Source organism: Melospiza melodia, unplaced genomic scaffold (genome assembly GCF_035770615.1).
Source record: "Melospiza melodia melodia isolate bMelMel2 unplaced genomic scaffold, bMelMel2.pri scaffold_449, whole genome shotgun sequence".
NCBI lineage: Eukaryota > Metazoa > Chordata > Aves > Passeriformes > Passerellidae > Melospiza > Melospiza melodia.
The window spans coordinates 22555-32927 of NW_026948771.1; the positions used below are offsets into that span (position 1 = coordinate 22555).

Here is a 10373-nt window from a genome sequence, read left to right on the forward strand (position 1 = left end):
TATAGTCTAATTAATTTTATTTGGATAGGGTATTTGTATCTCTCTTTACTTTGTATCCTGAAACAAGAAATAACTATATTCTTTTGACCAAAGTACATTGTATGTATTGGTCGGGAGACAGGTTTTCTTCACCACTACTGTCATCTGAAACCTCAAATTACTTTGTACGGAATGGTTTATGCTTACAGCAAAGCTCCCCCCCAAAGCAGGCGGGCAGAACCTATTGTACTGGTGCACGTTATTATTCATATTACCAGAATAAACCAGTTTGTGCAGGAAACACTTGAACTGCAGAGGCTTGAGAGCACCAAGCGTGAAGCCGACGCCAGTTCACGGCTGTGGGAGGTCCCCAGGGCCACAGAGCTGCTGCTCACCTGCTCCAGCCGGGCGCTCACCGGCGCCTCAGAGCTCTCGGGTCCCGGCTCCGCTACCGGAGCAACCATGCCCAAGAAAAGGTCCCACACAGTCGTAGCAAGAGAGGCCGATGCGCTTTGCTGTGCAATGGCCCCTTTTCCCCACACTTCGAGCCTAAAACGCGAGTGTTGAGGCTCCGCTCCCCGAGCACGGCACCAACCTGTGCTGGCGCAGCCCCTTTAAGGGAGGCGGGATCCCGGCCGGCTGAGGCAACATTCACTTCCAGGTCGGGGGGGTAAACACGGGGGAAGGGAGGGAGGGAAAGAAAAAAAGCGTAAAGAGAAGGAGCCCAGCGACGGGACCGGCTGGCTGGGCGCTCGCCGGCGGCACCCAGCGCCGCGATGGTGAGCGGGTGACGGTGGCGGGCAGGGACGGGAGAAGGAGGGAGGCAGGAAGGGAAGGGAGGCAGGGAGCTGTTCTCCTGCAGCCCCGGGTGCCGGACTCGGCGCAGGTAGCGGAGGTGACCCCGGGGAAGGGGCCGCCATGGCGGCGGCGCAAACCCGGCTGACGGGCTCAGGCAGAGCCCCCTCCCTCCCGCCGGTACCGCGGCCGGGCCGGGGCAGCCCCGCCGTTCGTTGTGTAACCGCGGCGCTGCCGCCGTTATGTAAAAGGGCACCCGAGACCCGGCGGACGGCAGGGAGGGAGGCTCGATCCCGGCTTGGTGTGTCCCGGTGTCCCCAGGGCGCCGGGGGGGCGATGACGGCCGGCCCAGACCCGCCGCCCTGAGCGGCCCCTCACGGCTCCGTGCGGCGCCGAGCACCCGCAGCCGCCAGGGCGGAGCGGGCAGAGCCCCTCGGCCGGCCGGAGTGAGGGCTCAGCCCGGCTCTGCACTGCCCGGCCGCCCGTGCCTCCTCCGGCTCCTGCCTCCACCAGCCCCCCACAGCACCTTCCCACTGGGAATTGCTTTGTCCGGGCTCTGTGTGCAGGAAGCCGTGCCAAGGCTCGGTGCGTGGGCCTCGCTGAGCTCTCCCAGCACGGAGCTGCCAAAGGAGCAGCCTTTCCCTGCTCCAGACAGGCCGGAGCTGAACATATGGGAGCTGTTTGGATTGCTCCTCTGCTCCAGGCATGAGTGTGCAGATTTCCTTTTCAAGGACTAGCAGCAGCTTCCTGGGAAATCTAATCTCATCCCTTGTCATGAAAAGCCTGATTTCAGTCAATCCCCTAATAAAGTTATGTGTCATTGTTATTGAAGTAGGTACATTTTGTGCCTGCTCATTAATCAGTGAACTAGGGTAGAATTTCATTGCTTAACTATGTACTGATGTCTAAATTTATGGCAAAACTTCCAGTTCATGGCATTTCTACATGCCTTTGTTGCTGTGCTTGCAGTGTGTTTTTCTTTAATGGCTATTTTTTTTCTGTCTATAGTTTATATAGATTGTGCTGTATTTATTTATAGGTAGCATTTGTATCTCTCACCTTTTGATCTTCTAGGCTAAGAGAAGCTGGGTTTATGTCCTATTCCCAATGTACTTTTCATCCCCGGAGTGTTCTAGTAGCTGTTACCTTTAAACTGGAATGGTGCAGGTATCTCTTAACATAAATAGCCTTGTGAGATCTCCTGAGTGTCTTAAAAGTGACTTAATCCTTCCTTTTTTTTTTTTTTGTGCTTCTCCTGGCACCTTCTTTGGCTGCTTCACCCTGATTTTTTTGTGGTTCAGCACACCAGTCTGGTTCCACTCTCTATCATTTTTAATTTATGAACGTGTCTCTGAAGTTCTTGATAATAATCTTAAAATATGTGGCCTTACTATGTAGTTCTTATGTGGCACTATTTAATTTTAGGCCTCTTGTGATCGCTGCTGACTTTGTATCAGTAGCAGCTTTAATCTGTATGTTCCCACCTCTTGTGCCAGAATAGTTAACGTTAAATTGGAGTTTTGAGCATAATCCTTCCTTGAGTCTGGCTAATAAATCACCTACTTCTGTTTAATTCCATTTAACTTAATTTAAATGGGATAATCATAAAGCTTTCTTAGTAGCATAAATCATGAAACTGTTTATTTTTCACTGCCTTTCCTCTCTTAGCACTCAGAGGAATTTTGGTGGCTGTTGCTTGAGTTGCTATTTCTTAATTGTTTTCAGAATGTTCATTTTAAGAAAGTAAGTAAAGATTTGGGGCTGTGGAGAGGTAGAAAACAGCTGGAAAACAGCCAACACCAAAACTGAGGCTCTAAATTGCCTCTTTTTCCCTGTTAATGTTTTGAGAGAAATGACCACCACAAGTTGAAAAGTCCTTAATCCTGTACCCATCTCATCCTTTGAGACTTTAGAGAGGGAAAAGCAGGTGGTCCTGGCTCACAGAGACTTTGCATGTTTGGGGTTTGTCATGCTGAGTCTGCAATTGGGTGTAAAACTTGGGGAGCACATCACAGGCATGGCTCTGTCAGAGATGAAATTGGTATTTCTCTTCCAGTGTTACATACTCATTTATTGAGGGAGAACAAGAGCCAGCCAAAACAAAACACTACTGATGGAAAAAAAAAATTAGATTTTTAATGAGTCTGAGAGACAGAGCCTGTAGGAACTGAGTCTGCCAGGCTGGAGTTGGTGGGATCACAACCTCTGTGATGAGAGGCCCACACAGCAGTGGAGTTTTTTTTTTTTTTTTCCTTTCTAAAGCTAGATTGTAATGACTGACAGAAAACAGCAGTTATACCTGTTTCTTATTTTTCTTTAGATACTGTTATATAAGCAGATACTTCCCTGGTGATGCTTCCCCAAATGAACAGGATTTTATTTTGATACTCACACTCAGCCATTATAAACTGGGTTTATAATGTTTGCCTTAAGGTTCTTTAACTTATTCCCAGTGCTTTAATGTGTCCCCTTAAGTTCTTTTTTGCTTTTGAAATGCTCTTCAAGATATGTGTGGAGTATATTCTAGTGGTGTTTAAAGCTGATTCATGGAATTCTCACAAGAAAAAGTGGAGGATAATGTTCTTTGGGAGAACCTTTCCAACTGGTGTGAGCTCGAAGCTGAGCTGGTAACATCAAGTTGGAGCTGGTTTTGCATTTCAGTTCACCTCTGTATTGGGTTTCTGTCAGAGGGCAGTAGCCAGGCAGTTTACCCCATCCCCCTGCACACTTTTCGTTGGCTTTGATTATATTGAGCACTTTAAAAGTTTTTTTAAAAAAATAATTAATTTAAATAAACATTTAAAAGCCCATCTTAATGAAATTATTCTACTTTTTATGCTATTCCATAAGCTAGCCAGGTTTTAGATGTGTCACATTGCTCTCATAATATATGTTTTAGTTAATGAAGGCACCCCAGCTTGCATCATGTAATTCATAATTTTGTGTTTTGGGGAATTAATTTTTATATTTGTTTCCTGGCTACTCAATTAATTTGATATAATGAAAGAAACTGTGAGGTTAATTGAAATATCAGATAATTGACTATGAAAAAGTAAAATAGCATAATGGAAGTTCTACTTAAAAACTGCTGGGTGATGTTTATTAAATAATAACAAAAAAATTCAAGTGCTCTGCTATGGTTGACATACATTTATGGTGTCTCATTAGACAGAAAGTGAAGTGATCAGAAAACAAATGGCAGGTTTGTCTCCAGCCTGACATTCAAAAGCAGAGCCAGAGAAATGAACCACTTAAATTCTGACCTTGTAAGAGCTTAAATACAACTTTAACTGGGCAATATTGTCTTGAAGTATAGAAGAGTGAGAAAAGGAATGCCTCCAGCTCACATGAAAGGTTTCCAGACTGCATTTGAGTTGTTCTATTTCAGTATCAGGCGGCTTAGGAAATTGTTTTTAGGATGCTTGTCAGAGGACTTTATTAGATACAGCTAAAAACATTTTGCCTGTCTGCCCAGGTTGCCTCAGGAGCCTTTGTCAGGGGTGTTTGCTCAGCCTTTGGGCAGCAAGTTGAAGAAATATTACAGATGTCTCCTATAGTGGGAATGAGTGGAGTTAATAAAAACAGAACTGTTTTGTTTGCAAGTGTAATTGATCCCTGCTTGTGCTTTTTGTTCCTTGATTGTATGGAGATGCCCTGCATGAACTTCCAGAGGGATTATGTAAAAATTCAACTTGCATTTCCAAAGGACAGATTGGCCACTCAGAGGTACTGGTTGAAAAAATAGTTTTCTGAGTCATATGCCAGTGGCCTATCTACAGGGCTAAAAATTCTCATTGGAGTTTGTTCACTGATACTTCAAAGTGTTTCAGCTTTTTTGGCAGACAGGAAGGAACAGTTCCAGGAGGAATGAAGAGAGACTGTATTCTGGTTTTGTCATCTTTGAGCATCAAATTAGAAACAAGATCTAATGGAGATGTGGATGTCTTTGCTTCAGTGGGAATGATTTTCATACACCTTTGAGTAGAGATTCTGATTTTTGTTTGATTCATCAGCTGTCATAGAAGTCCTGGGTATATATATAGATTTCAAGTTTAAAAGGAAATTTTCCCATCTCACATAAAAAATGTACTATTTGAAAATAGTCAGGCATCATTGCACACTACGAAGAAACAAAAAGAAACATCAGACATTCACAATTCCAAATTCTGTCCTTCATTTTCTTATCCTCTTAAGATTGGAGGCAGCCAAAATTGCTGTTTCCTGGTATGGGAGCAAGTTGCATCACAAAGTAACTCCTGTTTTTATAACAATACAATGTAATAATAAAGTAAAAAATAATGAAACTTAAGCACTTAGCAAAACTGAGTCAAAGGATTAAAAGTTGCATGTCAAAAGCTGCAAAAGGAGCTTGCATTTGAATAATTTGGAGATTTTACTTCCCAAGCCTGTACTTAAGTCTTCAGGAGCCATTAAACTGCAGTCTCTAATTGTTGTTAATACATGATTCATTAAAGATAGACTCCATTCCATCTTTGCCCTAATGTGGTACCTCCCAGTCCTCAAATATGTGCACCTTATTTTAGAATACTTATCTCTGTAACCTTATTTATATTTCTCCTCTATAACCTTTTACATATTTCAGTACTCCTGTGATCAGCATATTAGGCAAGCGAAGCAACAGAAGTTAAATGGGCTGAGAAAGAAAGGTGAAATTATCCAGAATTTTCTGTATAAAAGGGAAGCTACTATTTTTCCTACAGATGAGATCTGACAACAGTTGATGCTGTTATTTTCAATATTGTCTGGGGGAGTATGTACCAGTCACTCGGCCTTCTTTTGTGTGGTGCTGGGGATGATTCACAGTGCTGAGAGTCATTCTTTATGTTGATTAATCTGTGTGCCTGAAAACAGTAGGTTATTATTAGACACGGAATAAAAAAACCCTTTGAGATTTTTATGTATCAGTGTACATCCTCAAACTCGGAGGCAAAAGATCAAGTTTATATTCTGCCTTGTCCTTTGTACCCAGACTTGTGCTATAGATGATTTCCAGGTGCAGAGTGCCTGGAAAGAGGAAAAGGATCACTGTAATAGATGTTAGTTTATTGCTGCACAAGATTTGGAATTAAACTGGTTCTTTTTGGGTTTCATTTTTTGATGTGAAGCTGTAGCTGCTCTTTTCAGTATCAATAATTGCTCCTATATATGCAATTTATCTGCAATATCTGCATTTCTTATGTAGGTTGGTAGCAGACTTCTAATATACATTGACTTAAATGAAAGATTAAAAGAAATATTTTAAGTCTAGATGTATAATTTGATTTTTAAGTCTTCTTTCAGTCTGTCTTGATTGATTAATTCCCAGTAGACTTCATAAATTAAAGTTATTTTTCAGCAGTTGCATTACTTCCTCTGGGAACACAAGGAGTGTTCAAAGCACAGCAGACGTGGCTGGATGTGGTTCTGGGGATGCCAGGGGACGGAGGCTGCCATCAGTTTGGCCAGTTGTTCATTGTGTGACCTGACTTTGTGTGGCCCTGAGGGAGACATCTCCTCTTGTAATATTTGCCAGACTAGAAAGACATAGAAAGAATGACTTGACTAAATCCCCTTTGTTTCTTTGTGTCTTGCATGTGACAGGAGGAAGCTTCTCCATATTCTTTACTGGATATCTGTTTGAATTTCCTGACTGCCAACCTAGAGAAGTTCTGCACAGAAAGGCAAGATGGGACATTGTGCTTGCAGGAGCCTGGAATGTTCCCTCAAGAGGTGGCTGATCGACTGCTGCAGACGATGGCATTTCATGGTAAAAACAATCATTTGTGGCTCAGTGGTGAACTTATTTCACTGGAATGTGACATTGCAGTTCTGCTATATTTTCTAGTAGAATCTGCTGCTCTAGCTGTTAAAACTGTGTTCTGTAATCCCTTAATAGAGAATTTTTGTTATTTTTGCTTTACACAGCTTCAGCTGAGCTTTGCATTGCCACATAGATCTAAATAGAAAGTTCTTAGTCTTGGTTTATGATTTTACTGTTCCTTTATTTGAACATTTTTCAATCTTCTTTCAATAATTTCACAAAAAAAACAAAAAAAGATTCTACTACTTCTAGCAACAATATCTCTTGAAGAGCATTTAATTGGATTTTTTTTACTGTGATTAAGTTAGAAAAAAACCTTGGGATTCATTAAAGCAGTTTCTCATCTCTCTTAATACTTTTATTGACATGAAATTATTTGTTTCAAAGCACTCAGTTTTAGAGTGGTGTAAACAGCTTATGGTATCCTTACATTTTGTGTACTGGCTTACTGGCTCTCTTGTCAGCATTTCTCTGAGGATAGGGCTGCCATCTTGGTTGCTTGCTTTAAGCATGATAAAATTTGTATAATAAAATATCTGTCATGAAAAAGCAAAGGTATAAGTTGTGCTAGAGTAGAGATAAGAGACCCATTCCTTGAGATGCTGGAGATTTTTGTTAAAAAATTAGACATGACACTAGAAAAATTACTGTAAACAGACCAAACACCCTATCCTATAGATGCAGATTTTATTTGGGTCTTACTGGGCAGGTAATGGATTTCTCCAGTTGTTCTGGTCAGAAGAAACAGAAGGAATGGTCCTAAAATAGACAAGCTCATAAAAAAGGGTAATCTTTAATATACACTATTTTCTGATAAGGAGTTATTTAGAGTAGTCCCAAGAAATCAGATTCAAGGAAACTGAATTACCAGAAACTCACTAGCAATGCTGGAAGTGGTGAAGACATTTTCGGACACCAAAGTACCACAAACATAAAGAATACAGGATGGAAAAAAGGTGTGTGGCAGGTAAACTCAATGTGACTAAGGTAGGCCAGGGAGAGAGCTTTGGTCCTTAAATCATGAGATTAGCAAAAATTAAGAAGTAATTTAGTGATACTTTAACCAGACTGTAATTATATCTATTGCTTTTAATTTTTCTGCTCCATACCAGTTGTTCCATCCCATATTTTTGCTTTCCCTGAAAAAGAGGGAAGTAGTCCCCTCACTGCTTGGTCAGAAGTGCCTGAAGCATTTGCTCCTTAGAAAGGTCTGCAAATCTTTATATTTGCCTTTGTCACACAGGTAGTTACTAGCCCATGACTTAAATCCAAACTGTTGTGGCAATGTTGTTATTATTCAAATAAATTGCATTTTTATTTCATTTTCTTTGTTAAATATGTGTGAAGATAGGAGATTAAAAGCTAGGAGAGTTGTTGACATTTATAACCCTGTAGGAGCAAAACTAGGACATGTTCTTCCTACTCCTTTTGTGTGGATGCCTGTGCAGCTGCACCCTTCACATGGCTTTTTGTAATCCTTCTGTTGATAAGACACCAAGATTTCATATTTGTATATTCAATGCATTTTTGATAATTCAGGGAACTCAGTGTATTGTTTCAGTTAGGATGTTGCCAGTGTCTTGCAAGAAAAAGCTACTTTTGAATTCTTTCTACAGAGTAAAAAGATACTAAACAAGATTGTTGCTTTTTCTTTTTTTCATTGCTGTCTTTTTCTCCTTCCCACCCTTTCCTTGCCCTCTTCTTTCTATTCTTTGAATCACTTCTTAGGTTTCTTTCTCACATTCAGCTTGTTTCTGAGCAACACTCCTACCTTCTTCATATAGAACTTAATAAGCTTAATTTAGTATTGATCCTACTTAAGAATTCAGTCAAATGCTAGATTACGTAGTTAAAGCAAGATGAGAACGAGTCATTGATAGGTGGTGCAATCTTGAGGTTAATGGAACTGTGGCCAGAGGAGAATTGCACTCAGAAATTTTGAAATTCTGCTTTTAGCACACTTCTAACCAGTTCAGTGAGAAAAATACAGCAAATGAGGGCAGCACTCTAATTGTTTATGAATCATACCCATATTTTATTTATTGTGTGTTCCATTTTCTGAACCAAACAGGTAACGTGCATTTACTGCTTCTTATTTATCTGTCCTATTCTTAAACCTGGAATTTTCCAGACACGACCTCGTAATCTTCAAAGTGGAGTCACAAACGTAAGATTTTGGGATCGGTGGTGTAAGGATCTGAGGGAAACTACTTTGTAATTAATTTTCTCTGCCAACACTTTGTACCCTTTGGGTTTTTACTGTCCAAGTGGTGGTGTGTAACACTGGAGCCAAGCACTGATGCTGTTTTCCCACAGGGCTGCTCAACGATGGCACCGTGGGCATCTTCCGAGGCACCCAGATGCGCCTGAAGCGCGCCTGCATCCGCAAGGCCAAAATCTCCGCCGTGGCTTTCCGCAAAGCCTTCTGCCATCACAAGCTGGTGGAGCTGGATGCCACGGGGGTCAATGCAGATATAACAATCACAGACATTATCAGTGGACTGGGCAGCAATAAGTGGATCCAGCAGAATCTGCAGTGCCTGGTGCTGAACTCACTGACTCTTTCTCTGGAAGACCCCTACGAGAGGTGTTTCAGTCAGCTGTCCGGGCTCCGCGCGTTGAGCATCACCAACGTGCTCTTCTACAACGAGGACTTGGCAGATGTTGCTTCACTTCCCAGGTTGGAAAGTCTGGATATATCCAACACCTCCGTCACTGACATAACAGCACTCCTCACCTGCAAAGACAGGCTCAAGTCTTTGACCATGCACCACCTGAAATGCTTGAAAATGACCACAACCCAGATTCTGGATGTAATAAGAGAACTAAAATACCTGAATCACCTTGACATTTCGGATGACAAACAGTTCACATCGGACATAGCTCTTCGTTTACTGGAACAGAAAGATATCTTGCCTAACCTTGTGTCTTTGGACATTTCTGGAAGAAAGCATGTGACAGATAAAGCTGTACAAGCATTCGTTCTGCAGCGGCCCACGATGCAGTTTGTAGGACTGCTAGCTACTGATGCCGGCTACTCAGAGTTCTTAACAGGAGAAGGAAACCTGAAGGTTAAGTGGGGGAATTGATTTCACTGAAAAAATAGAATGTGCAGGGGAAATAGAGCTAATAGTTTGTAAATGTATGTCTGTGTGGGTTCATTTTTTTTAAACTGTTGATTATAATTATAATTTAAACTGTTAATTATAATTTCACCTGGCTTTAGGTGAAATTCCTACTTAATTTTGACACAAACTGCTAAATTTACATAATACTGTATATATGCATATACTTGTAAGAGGCATCTGTTTTCTGTGCCTTTTCAGTGAACCTTAGATCTTGATTTTCCATATCTAAGAAAGCTGAGCTTTGCCTTGTCTGAAGTCACTTAGTGGGATAATATTTCCTGGATTCCAGACAGTATCTGGCATAAGTCAGCAATGTGTGAGGGGTGGAGGTAGAATTTGCATAAGCTTTGAGCAGTTCATGATTAACACAGCAGATACAATAAAGCTGAATCACTCAGCTGCTGTTATGCTCCATCACCACTGCTATTTCCTCTTACAATATTTCTACTTGTCTTGAAAGGTCTTCTGGTGATGAGAAGCATCACCTAAGAAGCAATAATTTAGGATGAAAGGCTTCCTCTTCTTGAACAAATCCTCAGTTACTTAGCCCCTTAGGATGAGACTATGTTTTCTGAAGTGCATCTATTTATCTTTTAGAGCCAGGCAACAAGACATCATTCCCTGTTCTGTAAAATCTGAAGGCAATTATT

At 41.5% G+C, this 10373-nt stretch overlaps 1 protein-coding gene across 2 annotated transcripts; it reads left to right on the forward strand.

The window, feature by feature from the left end:
- Window positions 1–668: 668 nt before the first annotated feature.
- On the forward strand, window positions 669–9732 carry LOC134434621 (protein zyg-11 homolog B-like). Of its 2 annotated transcripts, none has more exons than XM_063183278.1 (3): window positions 669–758; window positions 6376–6541; window positions 8912–9730. In XM_063183278.1, exons 1-3 carry the CDS (start codon window positions 756–758, stop codon window positions 9682–9684), a joined length of 942 nt encoding a protein of 313 aa, XP_063039348.1. In that variant the 5' UTR covers window positions 669–755; the 3' UTR covers window positions 9685–9730. The 2 variants fall into 2 exon arrangements, with proteins under 2 accessions (XP_063039348.1, XP_063039347.1); XM_063183277.1 differs by lacking the exon at window positions 669–758 and adding an exon at window positions 1918–1941 and having other exon boundaries at window positions 8912–9732.
- Window positions 9733–10373: the final 641 nt, after the last annotated feature.

Excerpts from the sequence above, each read along its gene's own strand:
- LOC134434621 (XM_063183277.1), top strand. Across the intron at positions 6,542-8,911 it reads GCAGACGATGGCATTTCATG|GGCTGCTCAACGATGGCACC; the intron begins GTAAAAACAATC and ends GTTTTCCCACAG.